At 43.0% G+C, this 16,592-nt stretch overlaps 1 protein-coding gene across 4 annotated transcripts in view; it reads right to left on the reverse strand.

Moving 5' to 3' along the window:
* Aplp2 (amyloid beta precursor like protein 2) overlaps positions 1-16,592 on the reverse strand; it is an 87,408-nt gene that overhangs the window by 21,871 nt on the left and 48,945 nt on the right. For 2 of the 4 annotated variants that reach the window (XM_004665489.2, XM_045145129.1), the window contains exons 2-7: positions 15,233-15,406; positions 14,103-14,226; positions 6,128-6,240; positions 3,879-4,078; positions 3,333-3,532; positions 1,841-2,008 (exon numbers count right to left, since the gene is read on the reverse strand). In XM_004665489.2, coding sequence (XP_004665546.2) covers positions 1,841-2,008; positions 3,333-3,532; positions 3,879-4,078; positions 6,128-6,240; positions 14,103-14,226; positions 15,233-15,406 — 979 coding nt within the window. The remainder of the gene's footprint in view (positions 1-1,840; positions 2,009-3,332; positions 3,533-3,878; positions 4,079-6,127; positions 6,241-14,102; positions 14,227-15,232; positions 15,407-16,592) is intronic. The other 2 variants (XM_045145130.1, XM_004665490.2) reach the window with 1 other exon arrangement.

Raw genomic sequence — 16,592 nt, forward strand, 5'->3', positions numbered from 1 at the left:
ATAATTTTAATCCATTAAAACTTTTTAACTGATTAATATAGCTAGAAATTAGCCAGCTGTTCCACAAAGTTTTTCTATCAGAAACAGCTTGCTCCCTTTTGAAAACCTAAAAGCTACATCTAAAATTTTGTGAATATTTGATTCCTACCTAAGTTTAAAAAGGATCTCAACATTTGACATTCAGATGAACAAAATCAGAGCATATTGCTTAGCAAATCACATTTCCCAGGAGACTAGGCTCAGCGGAGAATTTCAAACCACGCATGCCAGTCTGCACAGTCATCAGCAGCACAGACACACAGGACAGAGACTTCGTGCTGTGGATGGCTCCAATCTCTGGGCTGGATAGACACACACACACAAAAATAGAGTGCCTACACAACCCTCAGGAGCAGCAGAAGAAAAGCCCGGCACACCAACAGGCTTACTTCAGATCAGAATCAAGGCCCAGAAAGTCGGCACCCACTGGTAAGAGAGACAAAAACTCAGCCAATGGAAATCTGATGCTTCTAGACCTTCTAAACCCTCCAGCCAAGGGTCCTGAGAGCACATATACACACCGTTTCTTCTTGCCACAGAAAACAATTTTGCAAGCCCTGCATTCATTCTGCCACAGAGCATGAGCTCTCTGAGCTTTGGGTAGAGACACCACTTCATATTCACTAGGTTGTTAAAAGGCCCCAGTTCCTCTAACACCAATCCCAAACCCCATTTTGCTTGCTAATCCTTAGTTTGAGTCATTTTTACAAAGCATTAAATATCATAATATTCCTATCTCACATCTTTCCTAAATAAAGCTTATGTACACAAAGTTCCATGTGGCTCATTCTCTTACCTTTTCAACTTTAGCAAACAAAAGTAGCCTTTCCCTAGTATAGCAGCTGGGAGTGGAACAATGATAACTCACCATATTACAATTTTAAACCTCTTTGCAGAAGAAAGAGGGTACGTGAAGCATTTGATGAAAAATCAGAAGCCATAGCCAAATCCAAACAGCAAAACCAGGAATAGGCAGCAACTCACTGTTCTGATTAATTGCTGAGCAGAAGCCAAGGAAAACTGCCTGGCCTAAGAATTTTCCTAACACACAGGTTAGCACTGCTAGAGGGGTCTAAACAAAGCAGCAAGCAAACTCCTATGTTTAATACAAAACCAACTCCACTGAAGCACTGTTTCTCTGAGACCAAAGCACCCCAACCGAAATTAGCCCCTTACTAAAGCCCTGCATGACTCATTGGGCATAACTCCTGGAGAATAAGCTCTCCTGGCTGCAGAACTCTTCTACCACAGTGGGAAAAAGGGTATTTCAATGCTCTGGAACTGCACAAGCATTCTTGTCAATAGTGGGTGTCCTGATAAGCTACATGCACTGCAGGGTGAGCAACAAAGTTAAGTGGAAGTGAGAGAGGTAAGGTCCAGGACCTGTGCATGAATAGAACTTACAGCTATCAGATCCTCCCTTTCAACCAGAGACTGCCTAAGGGCATGGCTAGATTCCCAATGGGCACTAAGGTACTCCTCCCCCACAGACTGTGGACTCCAAGGACCATGAAAAGTAACAAGACCCCGGCACACCACCCACTACACCATAGAGAGGACATACCACCACCAAGCCTTCAGCAGACACATGGGGACCACGGGACACCAACAACCGAGCTCACAACTGCCAACAGGAAAGCAAAGCCTTGATCGAGAAAGCACAAAGATGAGGGGAAACGACTGACAGAGAGCACCTGCGTCAGCAGAAACATGACAGATGCAGTCACGAGGACAGCCAGGAGAGACAGGAGGCTGGACAGGACGGCACTGCTACGCAGGGCCAGCGCGAGGCAGGACTTACTCATCGCTTTACACACAGCCATACAATAATCCTCAGACTCAAAATTGTTCCTGTTGCCGCCGCAGCCGCCATATATAAAGCGCACGCACTTTCCCTTGGAGAGGTCGAAGTACCAACGAGGCATCACAGCCCGGCAGGGCCCCGTCATCGCCTCCTGGGAGCAGACAGCTGTGTGGAAATGGTCAGAGTATCAGCAGGGCAGAGGCAGGGCTTCAAGTCACAGTGCTACAGGCCAGCCAGGGCAGGCAGGGAATACAACTGGCCCTAAGTTGCTGGCTAACCTCACTCACCAGCACAGGTAGACACAGTCACTGACCAGTGATGAAGACACTTTGAACAAAGGTAATTTAACTTATATTTTCCACTGAGTCTGAATGACACAGAGGAATTCCTTGTCTCATTCTGTTAGCCTTACTCTTCTATCTGTCCAATGGTTACACAGCCTGTTCTATCTACTTTGTTGGCTTCCATCCAAGGCCAAAGTCAATGTGAGTGGAAAGGCCATTTAAAGTGGTGACAGCCATATAAAGGCCTAAAGCATCTGGACAGGTTGAGTGTTTCCACTGCCATGGTCTCCAAGGTGAATCACCTGCTTCTAGACAGGTGAAGTAACAACTTCTCCTAAGATTCTTTAGGTCTTGGTTTCAAATACACAATCAGCAGACTATATGAAAACAGTTCTGGATATTACAGGCTTTTGTTTTTGTTTTTCAAGGTAGGGTCTCACTCTAGCTCAGGCTGACCTGGAATTCACTATGGAGTCTCAGGGTGGCCTCGAACTCACAGCAATCCTCCTACTTCTGCCTCCCAAGTGCTGAGATTAAAGGCGTGTGCCACCACGCCCAGCCCTGGCCTTTTTCTTTTCTTTCTTTCTTCTTTTTTTTTAATTGGCAAGATTCAATTACATACTACCAGCTACAAATGCCTGAGAAGGAAGGAAAGCCTACAGATTGTAACCTACCAACACAGAAAAAAACAAGAAAGGGGTAGGGAGATGACTCAGTGGTTAAATGAACTTGCTTACAAAGCCTGCTGGCCCAGATTCAATTCCCCAGCCATCCACTGAAAGCTACACAGGCATTCATCTGCAGCATCAAGAGTGTGTGTGTGTGTGTGTGTGTGTGTGTGTGTTCCACACACCCAAGGAAGTCATTTTGTTCTCAAAAGTTGGCACTTGAGCAATACTGAAGTGGGAATCTCCCCTTGAGAGGAGAGATCATTTTAGGCTGTCTGTAGAAGAACCTTACTGGAGGGCAGATTACACTTTATCTGTTACTCTAATTAAATCCTGATAATGCAAAGTCCATTTCTCTGGTTCCACTCTGCATCAATCCTGGACATGAGCACCTGCCCCACTGCACTGGAGAGCTGTCTTCTCATCAGCGCAGATGCTGCCTGTCTTTCTGAGACTTACCTGTGATGAGTGACAAATATAATAAAAATCCAAATAAATAATAATGCTGTCGATTTCAGAGCTTTTACATGGGGTTACCTTTAACATCATGAGCAATTTCCTTGTCTGAAATAGTTCCATCACTGCTGGGTTCAGTCGGATTCTCTTCATTGTAGTCATCTCCTTTAAAGTTGTCGTAATAGTAATCACGGTCTTCCACAACTTCCTCTCCTTCCTCTTCCTCATCCTCCACAGCTGCTTCTGTGAAGTCTTCCAAATCTGCTTCAGTAGGGAATTCACTGAAGATCACAAAAAAAGCAAGGAAGTTTAGTACTAATGCCTATGCATAATGATTCACTTCTCTATTCAGAAATTCAACAACAGAGGCAGGAAGCAAGCCTAACTCAAGTAACTGCGCTCCCAGAGCCTTCAGCCTAGCTCTACCAGCAAAGGGGAAGTTGGTGAATGAATTCATTAACCTGCATACAATAATGTGACCCAGAACAATGGAAGGCAAAAGTCATAAATTTTCATATGATCAGGTTAACTAGAATGAAACTCCAGCATAATCAGGAATGCCCACCTTATCCAGCAGTGAGGCCCATGGCCACTGTACAGACAAAATGATTTTGGACAAGAGTTTACCTTTTATAAAGATCATCTTCCTCTTCATCATCCTCATCTTCCTCCTCCTCCTCCTCCTCCTCTTTTGACACAGCAGAGTTAATAAAATCAATAATCTTTGTCTGAGGGCAGCACACATACTCAGTGCCATGGAACTGGTCTACCCCACAGGGCAGCAGCATGCCATAGCTATACAAAGTCATTCCCTGAGTCAGACAGGCCTGAAAGAAACCCACAGACCACATTAGAACACGTTTCACAAAGCCTCTTGGATCCCCAGCTTCATCTGAAATAAACCGTTATCTAATCAGTAGGTAATACATTCTCTTATGGACACTTTTTGTTATGTCAAGTTATGACACTACTATTGACTTTTTAAAAAATTACTGTGTGGCTGGAGAGATTCTTTTTTTTTTATGCCACATTTCTTTTGTATTTTTCTTTTTTAAATTTTATTTATTTATTTTTTTAATTTTTATTAACATTTTCCATGATTATAAAATATATCCCGTGGTAATTCCCTCCCTCCCCACCCCCACACTTTCCCATTTGAAATTCCATTCTGGAGAGATTCTTTAGTGGTTACAGTGCTAGCCTGTGAAGCCTAAACACTCAGGTTCAACTCCCCAGAACCTAAATAAGCCAGATGCACCAGTGGCCCATGCACACAAGGTGGCACACACATCTGGAGTTTGTCTGTACTGGCTATAGCCCTGGTGTCCCAATTCTCTCTTTCTCATAAATATAAATAAATATGTAAATAAAATTAGAAAGTAATTATTGTGTGTTCACGAGTGTACAGTGCATCTGTGGAGGTGCAAGAACAATTCTTGGGCAGTCCTCGGTCCTTGTTTTTTCACCTCATTTGAGGCAGGGTTTCTACCTCCAGATTCTCCTCTCCCAATTTGAGCAGCCAATAGTTTATCCATTAAGTCATCTCTCCAGCTCCATGGCACATCATTTTAAGATGATTTGAAAATTTTACTTAACTTACAAACTCATCTGAGCCTAAAACAATTAGAAAGCCAAACTTACTACTGTCTAGAGGACCAAAGTAAGAAAAGGGGTCCCTCTCCGTGAGAAGCATGAAATGGCTAAGCCTGCCCTGCTGCACATTATCCAGACACAGGGTTTTTAGAGTAGGCAAACTCTGCCTTAGGGCCTAAGAGGCCTTCTTGGAAGTGCTACTGACAACTTACAATGCTTTGCTCAGATACCTCTTATTACCAACCTACTTTTTTTTTCCTTCTCTTTTTCTGTGATTCTTGGACTCAAACCCAGGGCTTACATATACTAGACACTACTTTATGACTAAGCAATGGTGTGTGCATATAATTCCAGTGCCGGGGAGGCAGGCAGAAGGATTCCTAGGGCTTACTGAGTAGCCCTAGAGATGGCTTAGCAGTTAAGTGCTTGCCTGTGAAGCCTAAGGACCCCGGTTCGAGGCTCGGTTCCCCAGGTCCCACGTTAGCCAGATGCACAAGGGGGCGCACGCGTCTGGAGTTCGTTTGCAGTGGCTGGAAGCCCTGGCGTGCCCATTCTCTCTCTCCCTCTATCTGTCTTTCTCTCTGTGTCTGTCGCTCTCAAATAAATAAATAAAAAATGAACAAAAAAAAATTTTTTTAAAAACATGGTGGGGGCTAAAGAGATAGCTTAGCAGTTAAGGCGCTTGCCTGAAAGAAAAGGAACTAGGTTCTATTCCTCCAGGACCCACTTAAGCCAGATGAACAAGGTGGTGTGTGTGTCTGCAGTGGCTGAAGGCCCTGGTGCAATCAATCTCTCACTTTATCTGCCCCCCAACAAAGTAAACAAAAAATGAAAGAATATTTTAAAAATATGGTGGAAGGGCCCAAGAAGTTACTTGCTGCAACAGCACCCTTATAAAATGTCATGTGTGGCAGTGCGTGTCTACAATCCCAGGGCTGGGGAGGAATATACAGAGGGATCCACAGAGCTTACTGGCTAGGTAGTCTAGCTGAATTGGTAAGTTCTAGGTTCAATGAGAGACCCTGCCTCAGTTCATACACATACAAACATGAATCTACAGCATACACACTCACACACACACTGAGGCAAGGCGTAACACAACTGAGAAAACAGCCAATGCTCACCCCTGCCCTCCCCACACATCTGCTCACATACACAGCACAGGCAAATGAAATAAAGTAAGCCCACAAAAGAATTAAAGAAAGTAAATGAAGTGTGATAAGGCCTAAATACTGTGCTACTTTTCAGAGTCACATGTCCCTTCCCTCTGCCCCTTCTCTTACCTCTTTGACTACAGTGTGCCAGTGCTGGTGGTTCTCACACACCTCCATCCGCTCTTTGTGGAAAAACTGGCACTTTTCCGGAACTAGCAGAACATCACTTACAAATTCACCCACTGGAAAAGAGAGCCTTTGTCAGAAGCAAACCATCAAGATTATGAGTCAGGGTGAGAACAACCTTCAGTGCAGACTATCTTGACATTTCCATGGCCAAGTGTACACAGACAGTATACAGCCAGGTGTACAAAAAGATCTTTAATTGGGCTGGCACGATGGCTTAGTGGTTAAGACGTATGCCTGTGAAGCCTAAGGACCCAGGTATAATTCTCCAGGTCCCATGTAAGCTTGATGTATGAGGTGGCATATGTGTCTGGGGTTTGTTTGCAGTGGCTGGAGGCCCTGGCATGCCCATAAACACTCTTTCCTTCTCTCTGTCTCAAATAAATAAAGAAAATAAATAAAATGTTCAAAACTGTATCTTTTAAAAATACGATCTTCCATAGAAGTGGGTTGTATTCTATACTGAGCGGAATAACTGACACGACACTTCCCGTGCTGCTTAGTTTCCTGATGAGCCCCACGATGGAGACTTGAAGATGGATTTAAGAAGTGAAACAAATTAGACTATCAGGTTCTAGTAAACTGTTTCATGTGTATACCTTGCTTAATTTCTGTTCATTAATTAATTTATATCCACCCAATTACATAAAGAAAATCTGGAGGGAAAAAAAAAACCGATCTTCAATGTACATACATAGATGTTGAGCACCCCCAAAATGCACCATTCCATTAGAGACAGGATGCCAGGACCCCCCCCCCCCTTTTTTTCAAGATAGGGTCTCACTCTAGCCTAGGCTGACCTGGAATTCACTATGTAGTCTCAGGGTGGCCTCAAACTCAAGGTGATCCTCCTACCTCTGCCTTCCGAGTGCTGGGATTAAAGTTGTGTGCCACCACACTCTCGGCCTTCCCTAATATTTTGACTATAAGCACTTGCAGGAGCTACATCAATACATGACTGGGGGAACAGGATCCCCCCTCCATCCATGCCTGACTAAGATGCACACAGACAATCTCTAAGATCCCTGTGCTGAATCTTTACACAACACTGTATCAACAATTGATTCAGGTAACATTATCCATGGATGGGTAATTAATTATTAAGGATCAAGGTACCTTTACAATGGGAGACTCTAGCAAATCAGCCTTAACCAAGTGACCAAGATAGTATCTCCAAGGAAGAATCAAGCTGACACATACATCGTCCTACAACAGCATTTTCACATGAAAAGTTAAGAACAGAAACTAGTATGGTAGGCACTATGTAATTGTTACCTCTGACTTCTGGGGCCAGTGTATAAAGTCTTGCATGACCAGTATTACACAAAACAAGCTAAACAACTATAAATACATTATCAAGCAACACTTTGTTTTATAATCCCTCACCTTTTTAGGTACTATTGCAACATTGCAAAAATTTCACTACTAGATATATAAATTCTATACAAACATTAAACAAGCACATATATTTTATATAAAATGGAACTGTGTGTGTGCCCGCACGCATATGCATGTGTATGGAGGCAAGAGGAAACATTGGCTGCTATCCTCAGGAACAATTACACCTCTTTTTGAGACAGGGTCTCTCATAGGGCTGGAATTAAACAATGACTAGACTGGCTAGCTAGCAAATTCCAAAGATCCTCCTGTCTCTACCTCCAAAGTACTAGGGTTACAGCTGTGTGCCACCATGCCCAACATTCTACATGGGTACTTGGGATCAAATAAGGATCTCTTGCCTGAGAGATGTACTTAGTTACTGTACTTGCGGTGACCATATACCTGATCAGAGCAGATAAAGAAAAGAAAGGGTTTTCTTCTGGCTTACAGTTTCAAGGAGGTATGTTCTATCCTGGTGGGGAAGGCATGGCAGTAGAGAAGGCTCAGTGAGTAAGGACACCTGCTTGCAAGGCCACACACAAGGCCTGAGCTTGATTCCCCAGCACCCAGATACACAAAGTGCCACATGCGCCTGGAGATCATTTGTACTGGCAGGAGGCCCTGACATGCAGATATTGCCTCTTTCTCACATAAGTAAATTAAGTATTTCAAAAAACAAAATAGGGGCTGGAAAGATAGATGGCTTAGCGGTTAAGGCATTTGCCTGCGAAGTCTAAGGACTGAAGTTCGATCCCCAGTACCGACATAAGCCAGATACACAAAGATGGGGCATGCATCTGGAGTTTGTTTGCAGTGGCTGGAGGCCCTGGTGTGCCTATTCTTTCTCTAAAATTAAAAAAAAAATTAAAATCAAAATAAAACAGAGTGTGGTGTAACACGCCTTTAACCCCAACACTTTGGAGACAGAGATGGGAGGATTGCCATGAGTTCAAGGCCAGCCTGGGCTACAGAGTGAGTTTTAGGTCAGCTTAGGCTGAAGTGAGACCCTACTCCGAAAAGACCAACAAATAATTAAATAAGTAAATAAATAACAGAAAGAGTATATTAAAACACTCCAAGCATAAGCATGATACACAGTAGCAATGGGATGGTGGTTACCTTCAGAGGGAAGAGGTAAAGACTGGAACACCAAGGAAGGATCAAAGGAAAGGAAGATGAAGCAAACATGCCAAAACACTTAAAATTTTATTTATTTATTTATTTATTTTTATTTTTTGAGTTAGGGTCTCTCTCTAGCTCAGGCTGACCTGGAATTCACTGTGTAGTCTCAGGCTTCGAACTCATAGCAATCCTATCTCTGCCTCCCGAGTGCTGGGATTAAAGGCATGTGTCACCACACCTGGCTAAAACACTTAGTGTGCCATATTATGTTTTAATTTTTCAGGATGCTTAAAATACTTCAGAATTAAAATTTTAAATAGATTTTTGTAAGTATCAAACTTTAATAAAGTCCATATGATCTGTAAATAAATGCCATCAATCTACAGCTATCCCACGACCAAATCAATCTTACTGACCTCAAAAGCACAGAATACTATTAAATTAAAAAACTGTAAGTACAAAGGGGCTAGAGGGATGGCTTAGCAGTTAAGGAGTTTGCCTGTAAAGCTGAAGGACCTAGGTTTGATTCTCCAGGACCCACATAAACCAGATGCATAAGGGGGCCACAAGTGTCTGGACTTTATTTGCATGGCTGAATGCCCTAGCATGTCCATTCTTTCTATCTGGCCCCAAACAGATAAATAAAATTTAAAAAAAGAAAGTACAAGGGTACTCATTCAATCATTCTGATTTTTTGTTTTGTTTTGTTTTTCAAGGTAGGGTCTCAGTCTAGCTCAGGCCGACCTAGAATTCACTCTGTAGTCTCAGGGGGGTCTCGAACTCATGGTGATCCTACCTCTGCCTCCTGAGTTCTAGGATTAAAAGCATGCACCATCATGACCGGCTAATAATTCTGATTTTTTAAAAGTATACCCTAAAGAAGTAAAAAGGCATGTAAACAGGGCCACAGAGATGGCTCTGCAGTTAAGAGCAACTCCTGTATCAGCATGAGGAAGTCTGAGAGACCACTAAATTTGATCCCTAGAACCACATCAACAGCTGGGTATGGCCACTTGTGCCTGTAATCCCAGCCCCACAGGGACCCAGAGACCCAAGAATCACCAAAAGAGCTCACCAAAAGGAAAAAGAATGGCAAGCTCCAGGATCAGTGAGAGACTCCAGGCTCAAGTAAAACCCGGCAGAAGGGCAATGGAGCAGGACACCTGATTCACATTCTGCTTCAGCCTCAGGAGGTGAGCGCACCCTGTCACTGCAGGTAAGCACATGGTCGTCACATGGCATAACACATGTGCATGCCACGTACACATAGCATGTGCATACAGGCAAAAAAAGGTGAAAAAAATATATATATATACATTAGAACCACCCTAAAAACCCACCGAGAGGGAATTAAATGATGGTACCTGAACATGACAGAACATCAAGGGTCATAAGGAGTACAGCTGCACTTAGCATCATGGTTTGAGAATGGTCAAAAATTCATGAAAGCAATAGCTGGGTATAATGGCACAAGCCTTTAAACCTAGCACTTGGGAGGCTGAGGTAGGATCACTGTGAATTTGAGGCCAGCATGAGACTAATTCCAGGTCAGCCTGGGCTAGACCCTACCTTGAAAAACAAACCAACAAAATAAAGCAATAAACATATTCCTATCTTTAAGCGAGAAGGAGGATGCCAGGCTAGTCGATTTCTTAAGGATAAGTCCCTCTCTTAATTATTTTAAGAGGTGTGGAGGGAAAAAAAAAAAAAAACAGCAGGTGTATCACCTTTGAAGTAGCACATAATAGTTGCCTGAATAATGCCAACTTGAAAAGAGAAACCATAGTCTGATCTCATTTAGAGGGGGGAAAAGTATGTATATTTTCATATTATCTGAAAGAAAATATTCTCAGATAAGACAACAAATTTTCATCATGGTTAACTAAATGCAGAAACTTGAAAAGACTGCTTCCACTCCCTGCCTCTATTGTAAGCTCTTCTCAATAAACACTTTTCCAGAAGGGGAAACCTAAAAAGGAAGTAAATTTGAACTTTAGCATGAGCTCTACCATTGTAATTCAATATTTTGCCTTTGTTACAACCATATGTCATAAGCGCCTCTAAGGAGAAAACGTTCCGAGGCAGATCAGTACTTGTCAAGTTTTAAAAAACACTTAAAATGGCTTGGTCTCTTTTTATATGCAAGTTTGTAACAGTCCAAAGTTTGAGTGCTTGCAGGACTGTATCATGGATGGTCTCCTAAATCACTGCACAGAAGGCATGACTTTTACTGCCCAACAGCAAGGCCACTCACAAAACCTACCCTGATTTCAGGTAAGTGGATGTTTATTCTCCAAATTCTAAATTTCCTGAGACTCAGTTTTCTTTTATACATCTCATTCCAGCAAGGCAAGTTGATGGCAGCTTTCCAGGTTTTTTACAGCCTTTTCCAAGTAGTTGAAATTCCTTTACAAATAATAAAGGCCATTTATCCACTTGGGGAAGTCCCCCATACCAAGACCCACATGTGTAAATAACCAAAAACAGAGCTACTACTAGCAGCAAAGAGCCCTCCATGCTCTGTGGGCTCTTGCATAAGGCAGAGACAGTATGATGAGGCCTGCAGGCCTCCTTGGTAAACAGGCATGTTTGACAGAGCTCTAAACTGTCCAGGCTTCTGAATGTTTTGTTTTGGTTGGTTTTTCAAGGTAGGGTCTTGCTGTAGCTCAGGCAGACCTGGAATTCACTATGTAGTCCCAGGGCGGCCTCAAACTCACATCCATCCTCCTACCTTGCCACCCCCATCCTCCCCTCAGAGCTGGAATTAAAGGCATGTGCAACCATGCTCAGCCCTCTGAATGATTTTGGGGGTGTACGTAGTATGTTTGCCTGTAAGTGGTGTACGCATGTGTGTATACAGACTCACACACCCTGTGGAGGTCAGAGGAGAATGTTGGGTGTCCTCTTTTACCACTATTCTGTCTTGTTTTCTTGACGGGATCTCTCACTGGACCCATAGCTCCCCATTTTGCAGTTAGATTGAGTAACAAGCAAAATCCAAGAATCCTCTTGTCACCAGCCACCTCAGCACTGGGGTTACAGGCATTTGCAGCACCACCTGGCTGGGTGCTGAAGATCAAACTCAGCTCAGCATGCTTACACAGTAAGCGCGCTTACTTGCCAAACCATCTCCTTGGCCCCTTAAGTATGAGCAGGAACCCTACATAAGGATCCTTACTCATCTCTCTGGCCTCCACATGTGTGCGTGCACAAACACACACAACAAAGAATTTTATGCATGGGGGGATATAATATAGATTTTCACTTTAGATTACTAAGGACAACAGATTGGAAACACAACCAAGAAGCATGTCTAGAAGCTGCTGCCACAGTCCAGAAAGGAAGTAACAAAAAGCTGAATTAGAGCAGTTAAGAATCTAGTGGTAGATGTAAGCCAGAAATTCATATATTTTTTTAAAAGTATTTTTACTTTTTAAAATTTATTTATTTGAGAACATGAAAGAGGGGGAAGGAGACAAAAAGAAAGAGAGAACACAAGTGAGCCAGGGCCTCCAGCTGAACGTACCACCTTGTGCACCTGGCTTACATGGGTCCTGGGGAATCGGACTAAAGTCCTTTGGCTTTGCAGGGAAAGTGCCTTAATGGCTAAGCCATCTCTCCAGCCCCTTAAATTTTTGACTCCATATCACCCTCAATTTTTTCACAGCTTCTCTAGGTCAAAATTCTAATATAACCATAAGATAAAAGCTAATCAAGTTCAACAGCAACATAATACCGTGCTCTATCACCTCAGTGCAAGTTGGCACTGGAGAACAACCTTCACAGTGCAATCAGGCTGAATGCCCTCTCCTCTATTTCTTCTTTTCCAGGGATTTTCATGATACCTTTTATTAAAGGAACCAATGAAAACACAGCTTCATTTAAAAAAAAAAATGAAAGAGAGAGAAAGACCAATGAAAGACACAGAACACTGAAAATGAGAGCTGCTCTCATTCCCGTTTTGTTTGAGAATTTTACAGAGAGCAGATGAAACTTACAGGCACAGATTTTTCAGATGACAGGGAAGAGCATCCCCACACCACATCACACAGATATCACAGTTCACACTACTGCTGGATGCTCAGTTCTAAAGTAAACGTGTTAAGCATACAGTGTCCCTCTTCCCCCTGGTGAATGCTGCTACAGCCAAGTAAACTGCTACAAAACTTCAACGCTGTTCATTATGCTCTTCCTGTTACTTGGCTTTCTTTCTTTGTGAAACTAAGAAAAGCAACACCCTCCATTCTGTTGCTGTCTGCAGTTGAAGGAATGGTTTACATGAACAAAAGGAAGTTTAAGTAACATCTATAGAACCTCTCGACATACCCATGTTAATTTACTTTTATTTTTTGGTTTTTCAAAGTAGGGTCTCACTTTAGTCCAGGCTGACCTGGAACTCACTTTGTAGTCTCAGGGCGGCCTCGAACTCATGGCTATCCACCTACCTCTGCCTCCCAAGTGCTGGGATTAAAGGTGTGAACCACTGCGCCCAGCTGCCATGTTAATTTTGTCAAGGATCATCTAAAATAAACTAGTTTCCCCTTTCAAGCATCTATGTGACCAAATCTGTTCTTCCCCCCCCAAATCTGTTCTTGAATCACCCAGACAGACCCCAGATACGTAAGTATAACATGGATACAGTTGGCAAGGAAGGGTTAAGACAACCACATTCACTAAACAGCAACCCTGCTTCTGAGGAGCACAATGTCACAGTTTTATTCAAGTTGGCACTAAATGTTATCACCACCAGTGAAATGACAATGCTTGGGTCAACCCCAGGTCGTTTAGAGTGGCAGGCCTCACAGCATCTGGCTCTAACACCTGTCCACATGCAACAGGTAGCTTTCTCTTTTCCACAAACAGCCCAAGCAGTCTGGTCTGACTAGTAGTGCAATTACATGCAGAACGAACAGAAGACTCTTCCCTGGGCTGCATCCGTTAGCACTGTCTTCCTACTAGTTTTGATAACACAGATTTCAAATAATGAGGGTGAAGTTGAATTGCTCTGCAGGTAACGTTCCTGTCAGTACCCTGGAAAAAGGCTTATCGTCCAAAAAGAGAGCTGTTCTCAAAGGGATAATACCCACCAAATAAGTCTACCAATGACACAAAAAAGCACTATACATCCATAGGAGAATTTCCCCAATAATTTCATCCTAACAAACGTACATACTTCACTATGAGCTCGGACTAAAGTTTGTAAGAGGGAGGGACACTATCCAAACAGCAATTTAAAAAACAAAACAGCCGGGCGTGGTGGCACACGCCTTTAATCCCAGCACTCGGGTGGCAGAGGTAGGAGGATTGCCATGAGTTCAAGGCCACCCTGAGAGTACAGAGTGAATTCCATGGTTAGCCTGAGCTAGAGTGAGACCCTATCTCGAAAAACTAAAACAAAACAAAACAAAACACTTACCAAGACATTTGAAAGGTATGACAATGTGACTCTTGCATTGCTTTTTGTCTCTCCGGCACCAACTGTCAATACTGACTGGCTGGTTTGCTTCCATCACATTTGTGATCTGCAGCTCTGGATACATCTGTGTAAAAACCAAAAAAGCCCACACAATAAATCAACATGCAAGTGGATATGGACTTTCAGGTAAGGCTACTCATCTACGTTCACTAGTTCCACTCCACTAGCCTTTGTTCCAACTGCGATCACGAAGCAAAAAGACATTGAACTACTGTTTTGTTGTTGTTGTTTTGTTTTGTTTGACAGATCATATTTCTGACTGCTCCCATGGTTCAACTTAAAAAAGGAATTTGTGGGCTGGAGAAAATGCTTAGCGGCTAAGTGCTTTCCTGGAAAGCCAAAGGACCTAAGTTCGAATCCCTGGACCCACGTAAAGCCAGATGCACATGGTGGCGCAGGCATCTGGAGTTTGCAGCGGCAAGAGGCCCTGGCATGCCCATTCTCTTTCTCTCTATCTGCCCCTCTCTCTTTCTCTCTCTCTCTCTCTCTCTCTCTCTCTCTCCGAAATAAATAAGTTTTTTTAATGAAAAATAAAAAAAACAGAATTTGTATTTGAAGACAAGTGCTGCAGATTCTCAACACAAAACAAACCTGATTAGGTATCACATTTGCTTACAGTGCATATGTAAATTCCTGAGTTCATGAACTGAACCTTCAACATTAAGGAAGCAAGTTCATGGAAGTTCTGGCTCTGCAAGTTGGTCTTAGCAAATTCAAATATCTCATACCCTTTTGTTATCAAACTGAAAGGCAAGTTCAGTCAGAGCTGAAATGACCCTTTAAAACACTGGCAGTTTTGTATGAACAACTAGAAAACACATGATAAACTTTACACTTTCCACCTTCATAAGGTCAACAGGAAGCGAGAGAACTAGGCATTTGCCACACTTTTGGAATAGTCCTTTCACAAAGATCTTTGTGAAAGCTTGTAATACAAATAGTCAAAACTTCTTAGACATTTAAGAACAAAGGGCCTGGGGCTCCAGTTGTCTGTATTGGGTCCAACAACAACAAAAAAGGTAAACAAATTATACACTGGCCCAGTTTTAACTTTCTGGTGGAAACCTTACCTCCTGACAGTACTGTAGAACTTCTTCTTTTGTTCCAAAGCAGCTCTTGGTACCTGTTGGGTCAGGTTCCCATTTCCCAGTCTGAATGTTCACATGCATGTTCAACTTCCCACAAAACATTGCAATCTGAGGCTCAGCAACAGCAAATCCTGTCCCAGCATTGGCTGCAAGAGCCTACCAAGAGAAAGAATAAGAATGTCAGGTTTACCCCAAAAAAGTTGGCACACAGGCACTAACCACTCAAGGGTTTATACAGAGGTGATCATCTGACGATGGCTGGAATACCCAGTACAGTTGTGCTTACTATGTATCAAGAAAGATATGAAAGTTGGGGGGGGGGGGTCGCCGAGAAAGGATACCTCACATGACCAGAGGGTGTGTTGAAGGTGCTATAATATGAATGCTGTTCAAGTATTTTGACTCTGGTCTAAAAAGATTAAGAGGATTATCAAAAAGTACAAGCTGGGCGTGGTGGCACATGCCTTTAATCCCAGTGAGATCAAGGCTACCCTGAGGCTACATAGCAAATTCTAGGTCAGCCTGGGCTTGAGTGAAACCCTACTTCAAAAAAACAAAACAAAACAAAAACCCTACATGTGAGATGCAGTGAATGTAAAATGTCCACCACAGCCTCAAGTATTTGTGATTAAGCCCCAGATTCAATCCTTGGCTAGAACAGTCTTTGGGAGATAGAATATGTTACTGAGGGCAGGCCTTAAAGTTTATTACTCCAATCCTACTCATTCAGACTACTCCCCTTCCTGCTGGCACAGAGATTTGACAGGCTTCCTGCTCAAACCACTCAAACTTTCCACACTGAAAACTCCCCTTCAACCCAGGTTTGATTCCCCAGGATCCACATAAGCCAGATACCCAAGGTGGCTCATGCATCTGGCTTTACTTGGGTACTGGGGAATTGAACCCAGGCTGACAGGTTTACAAGCAAGCACCTCTAGCCACCGAGCCAAATCTTCAGCTCAAAATCTTCTCTATTTTTTTTTGTTTTTGTAATCCCTGGAGACTGAAGCTGGGACCTGTCCCATGCTAGGAAATCACTCCATCTCAGCTTTACATCATACTCTCAGCCTGATATACCTTTTCTGTTGTTTTTCTGAGACAGGGTCTTGTGATGGCTTAAAACTCTGAAGACCAAACTAGCCTTAAATTTGTTGTGATCAGCTAGAGGTGGTGGCACACGCCTTTAATCCCAGCACTCTGGAAGCAGAGGTAGGAGGATTACTGTGAGTTCAAGGACAGTTTGGGACTACATAGTGCATTCCAGGTTAGTCTGGGCTAGAATGAAACCCTACCTCAAAAACAAAAAACAAAACAGGGCTGTAGAGAGGGCTTAGCAGTTAAG

This window comes from Jaculus jaculus, chromosome 3 (assembly GCF_020740685.1).
Source record: "Jaculus jaculus isolate mJacJac1 chromosome 3, mJacJac1.mat.Y.cur, whole genome shotgun sequence".
Classification (NCBI taxonomy): domain Eukaryota; kingdom Metazoa; phylum Chordata; class Mammalia; order Rodentia; family Dipodidae; genus Jaculus; species Jaculus jaculus.